The 14,386-nt window shown below is 44.1% G+C and overlaps 2 protein-coding genes across 3 annotated transcripts in view; one reads left to right on the plus strand and one right to left on the minus strand.

The window, feature by feature from the left end:
• LOC121548637 (ryanodine receptor 3-like) overlaps window positions 1-6,767 on the minus strand; it is a gene marked incomplete at its 3' end in the record, with an annotated part of 127,160 nt that extends 120,393 nt beyond the window's left edge. The window contains exon 1 of the mRNA XM_045215940.1: window positions 6,521-6,767. Coding sequence (XP_045071875.1) covers window positions 6,521-6,568 — 48 coding nt within the window. The remainder of the gene's footprint in view (window positions 1-6,520) is intronic.
• A 3,712-nt stretch (window positions 6,768-10,479) lies between these two features.
• The window catches only part of LOC121548517, a 69,733-nt gene continuing 65,826 nt past the window's right edge, over window positions 10,480-14,386 (plus strand). For both annotated transcript variants that reach the window (XM_041859973.2, XM_045215938.1), the window contains exon 1: window positions 10,480-10,566. The gene's annotated coding sequence lies outside the window, so the exon portion shown is untranslated. The remainder of the gene's footprint in view (window positions 10,567-14,386) is intronic.

Raw genomic sequence — 14,386 nt, forward strand, 5'->3', positions numbered from 1 at the left:
TGGCTGAAATCAAACTGGCTGAAATCCACCTGGTTGAAATCAACCTGGCTGAAATCAACCTGGCTGAAATCCACCTGGCTGAAATCAACCTGGCTGAAATCCACCTGGCTGAAATCAACCTGGCTGAAATCAACCTGGCTGAAATCCACCTGGCTGAATCCACCTGGCTGAAATCAACCTGGCTGAAATCAACCTGGCTGAAATCAACCTGGCTGAATCCACCTGGCTGAAATCAACCTGGCTGAAATCCACCTGGCTGAATCCACCTGGCTGAAATCAACCTGGCTGAAATCAACCTGGCTGAAATCCACCTGCCTAAAATCCACCTGGCTGAAATCAACCTGGCTGAAATCCACCTGGCAGATATTTGCAAATTTGTTTTGTATATATCTTGGTCAAAACAGATTAAAACAAAGATGAGTCATCGTACAATAACTACAAAGTGAATCACTGAGATACAGTAATGTAATCAAACAACAAAATTAATATTCAAACTGCTTCTAACAGATTATCCACAGTCGCGCTCCTACAGCTACCTCTTCTTATTCTCCACAGTGTTGCTCCTACAGCTACCTCTTCTTATTCTCCACAGTGTTGCTCCTACAGCTACCTCTTCTTATTATCCACAGTGTTGCTCCTACAGCTACCTCTTCTTATTCTCCACAGTGTTGCTCCTACAGCTACCTCTTCTTATTATCCACAGTGTTGCTCCTACAGCTACCTCTTCTTATTCTCCACAGTGTTGCTCCTACAGCTACCTCTTCTTATTCTCCACAGTGTTGCTCCTACAGCTACCTCTTCTTATTATCCACAGTGTTGCTCCTACAGCTACCTCTTCTTATTCTATCCCCGTCTTGACAATATCTTCATACCCTATAAAACTCTGCGGTAGCAAGCTGTTGATTTCTAAATACTGGTTCATCCATATAAAAATGGTGCTAAAATGCCGCTGGTCTTGTGCTATCTGCCCAGCTGATGCAATGTTGACCCCATGGTGTGGTGTAGTGTGGTGTGGTCGGGAGCCAGCAAGCAGGGGAGCGTGGTACAGTGTGTATACATGGGCTGTGGCAGCATCCGTTTTTAAGAGGTTAAATATAGAAATCAGAGTTGTCCTTTGGAATGCAGAAAGCTTCCAGAACAACATCAACTCCAAATAAGAACTGTGCTGCTGCTACTTCTACTGCATGGGGGGAATGGGACTAGGTTAGGGACTGGGGAAGCACCTTACCTGGGATTAAAGGTGTAGATACGTGACGTTTAAAGGTGTATCTACCTACACAGTTCCGCATATCACCTCTTGAGTTAATGACACGTATGACATCACAACCACAAAGTTTGATAACCTTGGAATACAAATATATATGTAACTGCCAAAATAATGGAAACACTTAAGTATATGAGGGATACAAAATATATTGAAAGCAGGTGCTTCCACACAGGAGTGGTTCCTGAGTTAATTAAGCAATTAACATCCCATCAAGCTTAGGGTCATGTATAAAAATGCTGGGCAGGCCATTATTTTGGCTACCATGGCTATGCCCCCATAGGATGACAATGCCCCCCATCCACAGGGCAAGAGCGGACACTGAATGGTTTTATGAGCATGAAAACGATGTAAACCATATGCCATGGCCCTCTCAGTCACCAGATCTCAACCCAATTGAACACTTATGAGAGATTCTAGAGCGGCGCCTGAGACAGTGTTTTCTATTACCATTAACAAAACACCAAACTATGGAATTTCTGGTTGAAGAATGGTGTCGCATCCCTCCAATAGAGCTCTAGACACTTGTAGAATCTATACCAAGGTGCATTGAAGCTGTTCTGACAGCTCGTGGTGGCCCAACACCCTATTAAGACACTTTATGTTGGGGTTTCCTTTATTTTGGCAGTTGCCTGTAGATTTAGTGCTGAGCGATTAGTGCTTTTCGAGGTCGGTTTGGTTTCGGTTCGATTATAAAAAATAAATTTAAAAAACATTCAATGCGTTATGAAAAAATGACATTAAAATTATTTTAGAGCTTTTAGTGGAAATTCCAAAGCCAAAAATAGTGAACATTCAATTGCCAAAAATTTGAAAATATTGCATTTTACTATGAAATAGGAAATTACTATGAAATAATAAAATATTTCAGTTGTGTTTGTTACTTAGTTTTTATTTGATTACTTTATTATTTTTCATTCTTTAAAGTCATCATCTCATCTCAGGCAGTAACAGCGTTATCTCTGCTCCCCATACTGTACTGTACTGTACTGTCTTAAGTCATCCTATTTAGCTAGGCTAGCCTGCCTAAGCATGCTGCAGGGATGTCTGACGAAATTGTATTTATTTTTATTTTATTTAACTAGGCAAGTCAGTTAAGAACAAATTCTTATTTACAATGACGGCCTACACCGGCCAAACCAGGAAGACGCTGGGCCAATTGTGCGCCGCCCTATGGGCCTCCCAATCACGGCCGGCTGTGATACAGCCTGGAATCTAACCAAGGGGTCTGTAGTGACGCCTCAAGCACTGAGATGCAGTGCCTTAGACCATTTTACTAGTTCTTCAAAGTATATAAGGCATACTTTTACAAACTGTCTCTGACCTTCTAGTTGTTGGGTTGTGTACATTCCTCTCAATGCAGTCTGTGTGTGTCTAACCTAACATAGTAAATCCATCTCGGTCTGAGATGGAAAAAAACAGGCGCAATGCATTATGGTCATTGTAGTTAATTACCACGTTCTTGCACTGAACTAGGTTGAATATTTGCTCAATGAAAACTATAACTCCCTTCAGCCCAGCGTCCCACATAGTTCTTGACCTGACTTTTCTCATAAATTATTTTATTTCTCTCTAGAGAAAAGGCGCGTTGGGCTCACACAAAAAACAACTAAATGGAATTCAGGTAATTGAACGAGGATCAATTAGTTGCTTAATAACCGAAAAACCCCGAAATGTAGGTTAATCGCTCAGCACTACTGTACATCCAAGCCTTTGGACTTCTGACTCCACAATCACACTTTGTAACTGAGATGCTGAACAACAAAGTCCAATTTCATAGAAATGCTTCAAATTCTTTCATAATGCTGTTGTCCATTTGCAAGGACTGCAACCTCAATACCAATTATTATAAAAACGCTACACCTCTTGTGAATACACATCAGTTTTGCAACATACATTCCCCTATGTTGTTGTTGTGTTGATAGTTCTTTCATTTCCATTCTCTAGGACTGCAACCCCATTACCGATTCAACAAGAAACGCTCTTCTACCTGTTGCTAATACTCATCAGACTGCAATACAAGGAGTTCTGTCATCTTTAATATTCTGAACATAAACAGCCATGATGCCTGACATAGCGCCGTGGACCAGAATTTTCTATCAGCGAAATAATAAGGCTATACAATTCAACAGCTGCCACTACTGCAGAAAAAAAGCCACGGTCATTTGCAGTCTGTAACAAGGTTTCCATCCCAACCTTTTTATGGAGTAAAGTACATGTTGGATCATTTTTTTTAAATGATAGGCCTGATGGAAGAACATTTTGTCGGTAAACTTTCCAAATGTCGACAAAACAAAATACTCTAGACAAGGTGGGATCTTTTTGTGTTGGTAAATTAATGATGCGATATCTGTCGGTGGAAACGCTTTTATGTGCAAATATTGATATAATAACCATCATATTGAAGTAAACTTGGGAGTCACGCGATGACATGTTGTGTGGTCCTCCCACTACGACTCGTCGGGAAAGCATGCAGTTTATTAGGCTACAGATGACATAAATTATGATGAAGTTCACAGGGTGGTGAAAGTGCACAGTGATGAGCTTGATGCTCCTTTCCAGTAAATATCGAGGGTCTTATTCTGGTGACATAATCCTCGATGCTTGGCTGCCGTTTGACAAATACAAATAATCTCGCTCTTTTGTCCATAATAATCTCATAATGTATGTAGGCTATACCCACAATGTATCTGCGAGCTGTTGGCAATACCAGAGTGGGCACCTGCGCTATATAACGCAACATTCTTTGTGAGAAAAGCATCAGTAGAGTTGAAAATGCAATGGAAACACATTTAACTTGTATTTCTTATTCAGTACATGGGAATTTAAGCACAAAAATGTGTTTGTATGTGCACTACGTCATCACGCACAGCCATTTATCCGCAACAAATACATTTGATGGAAACGCATTGTGGGAAATGCGCATAATGTTTTATGCGGATTTTAGAATATTAGCATGAAAATCTATCGCCAGTTGGATGGAAACCTAGCTTGTGACGGTCTGTTCAGGCCAACTTAAAGAACTAAAAAGTATCCAAGTCGCACCTGACTTCGAACTGCAAAGAATGAGGCGTTTCTAAGCATTGTTAGTGACTAAACTGTCAGTAGGGGGTATCCTTCATATTGAGGTTGTGGTGGTGATGTAACGCGTCCCTCCTCCACTCAAAATCCTTTTCCTTAATTCCTCCTGACTAAGAGACCTAGGTATATGAGAGGCCCAGGGCTCTGCCAGGCTTATCACTTTTACACCTCAACAGCAAGGTTGAGACTTTACACATCACACACTCCAGCCTCGATCCCCAGATCTGATGGCATGCTGATAGTTTAATCATATCCTAGGCCTACACATCTTGGAAGATCAGTTGATCGTTCTAAATACCAGGGCTTGTTGTGGATGTTGACGATCAATTTCAGATACTTGAAGATATCCAGAAGAATAAATACATCTAAAGATAATATATAAAATATGAATGGACATAGACTCCATTGCTTTTCAAACACAGCAACTTCAACATGAAGTTTATATTGGACATCAAGCTAGCTGTTGAATAATATAATATCTGTTATGTTGCATAAACTAAAATGACAAATTAACAACTCAATTATGAATGGCAATTAATCATATCTAATAACACATTTCAAATGGGTTCTTCAATTAACACTGACGTACATGTTTATGTATCAACTGACTATTGATAGTCTTGTGTGACAGTCTAAAGCCTGATTAGACTATTGGTAACAATGTTAAGTGTACTTGGGGCCGGGGAACCCCCCTGTAACATGTCTGTTGTCATCAGATAATCAGGATGCCATTGAGGGGTGTGAGTGTCAGGAGAATCTGAGAGCCATCAGGGTCAGCATATCACAGGCCTGTTAAATACTGGTGACGACCTGTCACGTGTCAAACAGCCACCGCTGGTGTTCTCTCTATGGTAACGTAATGAATGCTATGGATCTACACCCAACTCTAGACAAATCAATTATGCACACTTAATCATTTGGATCAACAGCCAAATTCAAGTTGCTCTATAGCGACAACCAAACCACGAAACGTCATGTGTTATTCTCCATCGTATGCCACTTTATCGGCACATCATGTCTAAGATATCACAAATGATCAAACTCCAAGAGATAGGCCTAAGCCTTTTATATCACCTTAGTAGAGGTAATTATCTGAATTTACACAAGCTATAGCCTACAACCAGTAGCATATGGGACAGGTGGCACCCTGATGCTGGAGTTATTCTTTAGGAACCGTACTGAATCAACTGGGTTAGGTGACACACACATCTCCAATGGCCAACGGTGGTATAGGCTAGTCAGGACTAGCCAATATGTCAATGGTCTACCAACTATGATGGATGGTTATTCACACCAGGCCAACCTACATACTGTACATCATATCGTTCACAAAGATAACGGTATTGTGCCCAAACATCTACCCTATGTAGCCTACGGTAAAACGCCAATCTGCGTAGACCACTAAAATAGCTGAGCCTTGCCTAGGGTTATCTAACGTGTGAACAGAACTTATTAAAAAGCTTCACCCTGTGTCAAAGCAAAGCACAAACGTAAAAATAGCTTCAGCTTTTCGTATGATGATTAAATCAACAGTAGCCTATCCCTAAGCGACTGCAACCCACATGCAGACAGAAAACCCGAGAAAAAAACAAGAAACCTTATGTTCTTCAAGTTTAATCTATAAATAATTGTCATTATAGAGGCAAACAGATCTGACAAGACAACCATACTTCAAACTAATCATATTAGAACATTCATGCAAAAATCACAACTTTTATTGTGCTTTTTTTTTTTTTACAGTTGGTTATGTAGGTCTATAAATGTGCCCTTGCACCTGCAACTGGGACTTTCATTTAAATTCCAGTGTGGCTCGAATTCTGGCGACAGGTGCTCGGGGAGCCAATATCCCGCTAGCTCACTGCGCAGCAGCCCATAGCGTGCACCACACACCTATAGGACTCATTAATTATATAAAACACCCTAAATAAAACTGCAGAAAAATATATATTTTAGGACAGAGCATTAGAATAATTCTGAAAGTTGTAATATCCAGATTTTGCATTAGTCCAGGGATTCAAGCAAAGGATAGACTCTCCCTCTCTCTACCTCTCTCCCTCTCTCTCTCTCTATCCAGCATCAGTTGTAGCCATATAAAGCCATATCCACACTCGAGCAAAGAAAAAAAAATACGCTTTTGTTATGCATAAAAAGTAGGCAAATTATGTATCTACTTACAGTTCGCAAGAACTGAATCTCATCTTCCCCTTCCCCGCCCTCAGCCATGGCTGCGAAGGAGCCTGTTTAGACTCTGAAAGCCACCACTGACTGGAGAGGCAGTATGCTAGATAGAAACGCGATGCTTTGCCTCTCCTGCCGATATTAGCATGGAGCTAATTCCACAACCATATAGGGCAGACCGGGTATGCCCTCCGTGTCCACTGCACACCACACCGCGTACTGTCATTCAATGCCTACCCTCCCTGGTCCGTGGTCTCCCTGCCGCTGCCAATGCCAGCAGTGCGAGAGGAGAGCGCCTCCGCAAGCCGACGAGGAGAGGAGAGTGATGCTGTTAAATGATGCTGAATGGAATTACAAAGTCTGTCACTCCGCGGGCATTCAAGTTTAAACGCTGGAGTCAGCAGTTTTGTGACGATAATAGTCATGGGTCAGAACGGAGAATTTATTGACAATACTTGAATACAAAGTTGGTTTGGAGGCACATCTCTATCTCTCTCTTTTATTTTAGTCATTTAGCAGACGCTCTTATTCAGAGCGACTTACAGTTAGCGAGTGTACACATTTTTTTATTTCATACTGGCCCCCCGTGGGAATCGAACCCACAACCCTGGCGTTGCAAGCGCCATGCTCTACCAACTGAGCTACACGGGTCCAGTTAATAATAATAATATGCCATTTAGCAGACGCTTTTATCCAAAGCGACTTACAGTCATGCGTGCATACATTTTTGTGTATGGGTGGTCCCGGGGATCGAACCCACTACCTTGGCGTTACAAGCGCCGTGCTCTACCAGTTGAGCTACAGAGGACCACTGAGATCCTCTGTTGAGATGGAACAGAGAGTTACAAGATAAAAGTGTTTAATTTTGCTTTTGATTTCTTGAAAACAAATATAGCCTAAGAATCATGTTCTTCTCAAGGATGACTGTCCTATCAACTCACTAGTATTCTCTTTTGTTTTGGTATATATTTTTGCTGTTTTAAAGAAACAAAAAACAATGTAGGCTACATACATAGCCTTGGCATAGTCTACCTACTGTTTCTACAATATCCCAACCACTGCCCCAGGTTACATTGGCGGGACATTGATCAGTTTAGCCCAATCTGGTTGACAAATGCTGCCTGTTTAGCCGAAGTTATTTACCCTAACCTTCAGTGGTTGTAGTTACATTATGCTGCCTTATCACACAGGTAGGCAAAATAGTTATTGAAGAAACGTATGAAACATGTGTCCCGCTACATATGATGCTGCGAAAGCAGCACAAACAGCAGTGTTTGTTGTTGACGACACTGCTGACATCTAGTGGACTATGGTGTAACAGTGTGCAACGAGACGAGGCTACAATAGAAGCGTTAAAGGTGCGCTCCGCCATTTCCTGGTTGCAAAAATTCTGATAGATCGCCTAATTTCAGTTTATGTGACGAAACAAGCAGAAATTGTGTTGAAAATCATTATGCCATTTAAATAGCTGCGAATTATATTTTCCATAATCAGAAATATTGTATTTTCAGCTGTTTGAAGCTGGTGTACAATACCACAAGTAAAAGAAGCAAAATGAAACTTAAGAACGGGAAGCATAGAAATAGCACACATAGAATATATCTACCACTTCTCTGACTTGCTTTCAATGAGAATGAAAGATCTATGACTCACATTTCGATGTGATTTGGTTGGGCGGCCCAAAAAGTTACATATTGTAGCATTAATGGACACTCAGGGCAAATGCGTCCCCCAGTGGTAAAGGATGGAAACTGCACCCTGCGTAGCCTACTGGCCACGCTAGGCTGAATACTTGACAGGCTGATTGCTTGAATTACATCAGTGGTGGAAAAAGTACCCAATTGTCATACTTGAGTAAAAATAAAGATACCTTAGTAGAACATGGTTCAAGTAAATGTAAAAGTCACCCAGTAAAATACAACTTGATTAAAAGTCTAAAAGTACTTGGTTTTAAATATACTAAAGTATCAAAAGTAAATGTAATTGCTAAAATATACTTCAGTATCAAAAGTAAAAGTAAAAGTATAAATAATTTCACATTCCTTATATTAAACAAACCAGACAGCACCATTTGCTTATTTTTTAAAATGTTTACGATAGCAAGGGGCACACTCCAACACTCAGACATCATTTACAAATGATGCATGTGTTTAGTGAGTCCGCCAGATCAGAGGCAGTAGGGATGACCAGGGATGTTATTTTAATAAGTGCATGAATTGGACCATTTTCCTGTCCTGCTATAAATTCTAAATGTAATGAGAAAAAGTAAAATTTGTACAGATACCCCCCAAGTTGTACTTTAAAGTATTTTTACTTAAGTACTTTACACCACAGTGTACAGTCAGATCTGGGATGTAACATGACCATTACCTTGATGCAAACAAAACATGATCTTTATCTGGTTATGGCTCCACTCCACCTAACATTCCAATGGGCTTTATCCCCTACATCTATCCAGTCCCTTGATATCTGCAAAAACCAAAGTGGCCGGGGCGCATGTTGTGAGCAACTCAAGCCCATCTGAAGCACACCTTAGCTGCTAACAATACTGTAAGTCGCTCTGGATAAGAGCGTCTGCTAAATGACTAAAATGTAAATGTAAATGTAAACAATGGTCTTCATTAGTCAATTATTTTAATTAAAGTGTTTTGTCAATGCTGGTCTTGAACAAACACCTACACACCATGTCTAGCCTTTACAGACTGGATGGCCCACCCATAGGCTAGGGTTAGAGGGTTTAGGCCATTACTCTAGTGAGTCAAGGTGCACTATACAGGGCATTACTCCAGTGTGTCAAGGTGCACTTGCTGAGCTGCAAAGCCCCTGGATCTGCCAGCAGGAGGTCTATGCCCTCCTTCATCAACCAACCACATGACAGCTGGCTCAGATGCCACATTAACCCTTTATAGTGCTCAGCTCAGCGTGTGTGTCTGTGTGTCTGTGTGTCTGTGTGTCTGTGTGTCTGTGTGTCTGTGTGTGTGTGTGGGAAAAAAATGTTTATTGTTCATGAATGTAGACACTTGTATTACATTCTAATCCACTCATGTGTCTGTGTGTGTGTGTGTCTGTGTGTGTGTGTGTGTGTGTGCATGTGTGTGCATGTGTGTGTCTGTGTGTGTGTGTTTTGTTCAGCTGTACTGAATAGTGTGGGCACAGAGAGATGGTGTAGCTCAAACAGGTATAGGGTATTTAGGGGTCATAGTGTGAGAACTGAAGGTCCTTGTCAAATATTTTCAAAACATCAGACTTGCATCAAACAAGACATCCAACATGCAACCAGGATACATAAAACCCTTTACAACATCAACAGCAGGAGTTTACAAACAGTATTTCAACATTGTAGGTTAAATCCATGCGTTTATATGTTTATCTGGCTCCAGATGTATTATATTAGGTAGAGAAACCCCGCACAGATTAAGGTTAAGGTATTAGCTATCCTTAAATCCCCTTTCACCGTCTGCCTGTTTATTCTGTCTGTAGCCTATCCAATACCCGTCACACAGATCACTGTGACTGGATTTCAGCCCCATGCTGAATTTCATCCCGGTTAGTGCTATCTGGGATACTTGGGACGTCCCTCCCCGAAAGCCTAACCCTAACCATAACCCTTACCCTAACCCTAACCATTACCCTAACCCTAACCATTACCCTAACCCTAACCATAACCCTAACCCTAACCCTAACCCTAACCCCAACCATAACCATAACCATAACCCTTACCCTAACCCTAACCATAACCCTTACCATAACCATTTTACATTTCAACTTCAATGGAGTAGGGAAGTCCCAAGGAGCCCGGATAGCAAGGACTAATTGAAGCCGTCCCAATTGCTGATGAACAGCGGTAATTGGTTCATGACCTGTCTCTCACAGTGGGAGGGCGTGTTCTGTCGCTTGTCACCTGATAATCTCAGTGCATGCTGTAATCCAAGCTGCTATCCATGCTGTTATCCAAGCTGCTATCCAAGCTGCTATCCATGCTGCTATCCATGCTGCTGTCGCTCATGGGGATGTGGCAGAAACCGAGGATGCGTCAGAAAAGTGTAAGTATTTATCGATACTTTCTCCGTTTGTTTTTGAAAATGAATTTGGATGACGTCTTAAAATAGTTTTTTTCATCGTAGATTTTGATACTGTTGACATCTTGCATTAGCCTTAGCCTATGTATTTACTTTGAAGGAGATCTCTCACAAAATGTAAGTTTTTTTCTTTCTAATGCGTGCGTAATTATGAGTAATTATGAGTCTGTATTCGGGATTAAGCACAAAACAAATATCAAATTGATCGGAATATGTGATAAGTCTCAATACGATTGAAACAGAGCATTGTAATAACAATGCAATAACTAATTACCAGACATTGTCAAATGTGAAAATTCCAGAAAATCACCACTTAAAAGAAAATCACTGTATTGGCCATTGAGACATGCATAATATACGATAATATACGAGGCTTTACTTCTCTCTCTCTCTCTCTCTCTCTCTCTGACATAAAATGCTATCTGATCCATTATTATCTAATCTTGCATGGTTTATATTTCTGGCTGAGAAACGTTGTGGTCAGGTGCCACTCTGAGCGTAGCAGAGCTGGAGCGGAGCGTGCCCAATTTGACTGGAGCGTGGAGCGAGATTGCCAAAGGCTGGAGCGTAGGCCTTCTCGCAACCCTCTTATTTCGCTCCATCGCAACCCTCCTATTTCGCTCCAGAAGCGCTCCAAGTAGCGCTCACTTCACGAGCTCAGGGCATGCCCGGCCCAGCATGCATTTGTAGGCTACTTGTATAGCCCCTTGCTTTAGCTACTGTCATGGAGTTCGCTAAATATTTTCATAAAGAAACTGATAAAACACACAGGTGCTAAATCAAGGTGATTTACAAAGATGAGGACCAAGAGCAAGAGAGGGAGTGTGGTGATGTAGTGTCCACAACTAAAGAATCATTGTGGAATCTGAAAATACACGTATCCCGAAAGCATGCTACGTGCACATGCTAAAAGAAAGGAACAAAGTGGGTAGATAACTAAGTGTGCCACTGTAGCAAAGTATTTATAAACAAAAAATCAGATCTCTTAAATGTACGTTTCCTTGAATTTCGTTCTATTATCTATACAATAGGCCATAAATGAGTTTGTCCCAATAGGCCTGGCATATTCCCACATTCAAGGAGCTTTCCGTTTTGATTGGGTTATGTTAGCCTAAAAACCTTTAGGCCTACCTATAGAAAAATTAAAAAACCACTCTACATCTCTGCCCAGCCTGTCAAGAGTGGCCAAAAGGGTGTTCAGCATCCCCAGCGGCTCTGCCGGTGTGGAGAGGATATTCTCCGCAGCTGGCCTGCTCTCCAGGAAGCGGCTCTGCCGGTGTGGAGAGGATATTCTCCGCAGCTGGCCTGCTCTCCAGGAAGCGGCTCTGCCGGTGTGGAGAGGGTATTCTCCGCAGCTGGCCTGCTCTCCAGGAAGCGGCTCTGCCGGTGTAGAGAGGGTATTCTCCGCAGCTGGCCTGCTCTCCAGGAAGCGGCTCTGCCGGTGTGGAGAGGGTATTCTCCGCAGCTGGCCTGCTCTCCAGGAAGCGGCTCTGCCGGTGTGGAGAGGGTATTCTCCGCAGCTGGCCTGCTCTCCAGGAAGCGGCTCTGCCGGTGCGGAGAGGGTATTCTCCGCAGCTGGCCTGCTCTCCAGGAAGCGGCTCTGCCGGTGCGGAGAGGGTATTCTCCGCAGCTGGCCTGCTCTCCAGGAAGCGGCTCTGCCGGTGTGGAGAGGGTATTCTCCCGCAGCTGGCCTGCTCTCCAGGAAGCGGCTCTGCCGGTGTGGAGAGGGTATTCTCCGCAGCTGGCCTGCTCTCCAGGAAGCGGCTCTGCCGGTGTGGAGAGGGTATTCTCCGCAGCTGGCCTGCTCTCCAGGAAGCGGCTCTGCCGGTGTGGAGAGGATATTCTCCGCAGCTGGCCTGCTCTCCAGGAAGCGGCTCTGCCGGTGTGGAGAGGATATTCTCCGCAGCTGGCCTGCTCTCCAGGAAGCGGCTCTGCCGGTGTGGAGAGGATATTCTCCGCAGCTGGCCTGCTCTCCAGGAAGCGGCTCTGCCGGTGTGGAGAGGATATTCTCCGCAGCTGGCCTGCTCTCCAGGAAGCGGCTCTGCCGGTGTGGAGAGGATATTCTCCGCAGCTGGCCTGCTCTCCAGGAAGCGGCTCTGCCGGTGTGGAGAGGATATTCTCCGCAGCTGGCCTGCTCTCCAGGAAGCGGCTCTGCCGGTGTGGAGAGGATATTCTCCGCAGCTGGCCTGCTCTCCAGGAAGCGGCTCTGCCGGTGTGGAGAGGATATTCTCCGCAGCTGGCCTGCTCTCCAGGAAGCGGCTCTGCCGGTGTGGAGAGGATATTCTCCGCAGCTGGCCTGCTCTCCAGGAAGCGGCTCTGCCGGTGTGGAGAGGATATTCTCCGCAGCTGGCCTGCTCTCCAGGAAGCGGCTCTGCCGGTGTGGAGAGGATATTCTCCGCAGCTGGCCTGCTCTCCAGGAAGCGGCTCTGCCGGTGTGGAGAGGATATTCTCCGCAGCTGGCCTGCTCTCCAGGAAGCGGCTCTGCCGGTGTGGAGAGGATATTCTCCGCAGCTGGCCTGCTCTCCAGGAAGCGGCTCTGCCGGTGTGGAGAGGATATTCTCCGCAGCTGGCCTGCTCTCCAGGAAGCGGCTCTGCCGGTGTGGAGAGGATATTCTCCGCAGCTGGCCTGCTCTCCAGGAAGCGGCTCTGCCGGTGCGGAGAGGATATTCTCCGCAGCTGGCCTGCTCTCCAGGAAGCGGCTCTGCCGGTGCGGAGAGGATATTCTCCGCAGCTGGCCTGCTCTCCAGGAAGCGGCTCTGCCGGTGCGGAGAGGATATTCTCCGCAGCTGGCCTGCTCTCCAGGAAGCGGCTCTGCCGGTGCGGAGAGGATATTCTCCGCAGCTGGCCTGCTCTCCAGGAAGCGGCTCTGCCGGTGCGGAGAGGATATTCTCCGCAGCTGGCCTGCTCTCCAGGAAGCGGCTCTGCCGGTGCGGAGAGGATATTCTCCGCAGCTGGCCTGCTCTCCAGGAAGCGGCTCTGCCGGTGCGGAGAGGATATTCTCCGCAGCTGGCCTGCTCTCCAGGAAGCGGCTCTGCCGGTGCGGAGAGGATATTCTCCGCAGCTGGCCTGCTCTCCAGGAAGCGGCTCTGCCGGTGCGGAGAGGATATTCTCCGCAGCTGGCCTGCTCTCCAGGAAGCGGCTCTGCCGGTGTGGAGAGGATATTCTCCGCAGCTGGCCTGCTCTCCAGGCACCATCACACGAGCCTGAAGCCACAGTCTGGCTAAACTCATGTTTCTAAAAATGAATTATAGAAATGAATTCAAAGGCACTAATAAGTAATTTTTTGTTTAATTTGTATTTAATTCTAAATAAGTCACAACCTATATTGCACAATTTATAGACTATAATGATTTAATACAACTAAATGTTGTTTAAATACTGAACTCTTTATGTCCCTACCAGTCTATTGAGTAGCACTCGAAAATGCTTCACAATGTATTTCTTTCAATAATTAATTTTCTTTCCTTCTTAGGCTCCTGACCTATTTAGAGTGTTTATATGCTGTTTAATACGACATGTAGCTTATTTGAAATGAAGTTCGCTTCTTACATTCACCTTTTCATGTTTATTCAAATGCTTTTCATTCAAATCCATATGGTTTGGTTTCAATACTTAAAAAACAATTGGTAGGTCCAGGTAGTCACAAAAATAGATGGGCGTTGGTTAAATTGTGAATTTGGAGCTTTGAAGTTTTTTTTTTCATGTGAGCGTGGGGCAGTTTTTAGCGGAGCGGTAGAAAAGGACGTGGAGCGCCTGACGGTGCGCTAGCATCACACCATGAGCG

This window comes from Coregonus clupeaformis, unplaced genomic scaffold (assembly GCF_020615455.1).
Source record: "Coregonus clupeaformis isolate EN_2021a unplaced genomic scaffold, ASM2061545v1 scaf0561, whole genome shotgun sequence".
Lineage (NCBI taxonomy): Eukaryota > Metazoa > Chordata > Actinopteri > Salmoniformes > Salmonidae > Coregonus > Coregonus clupeaformis.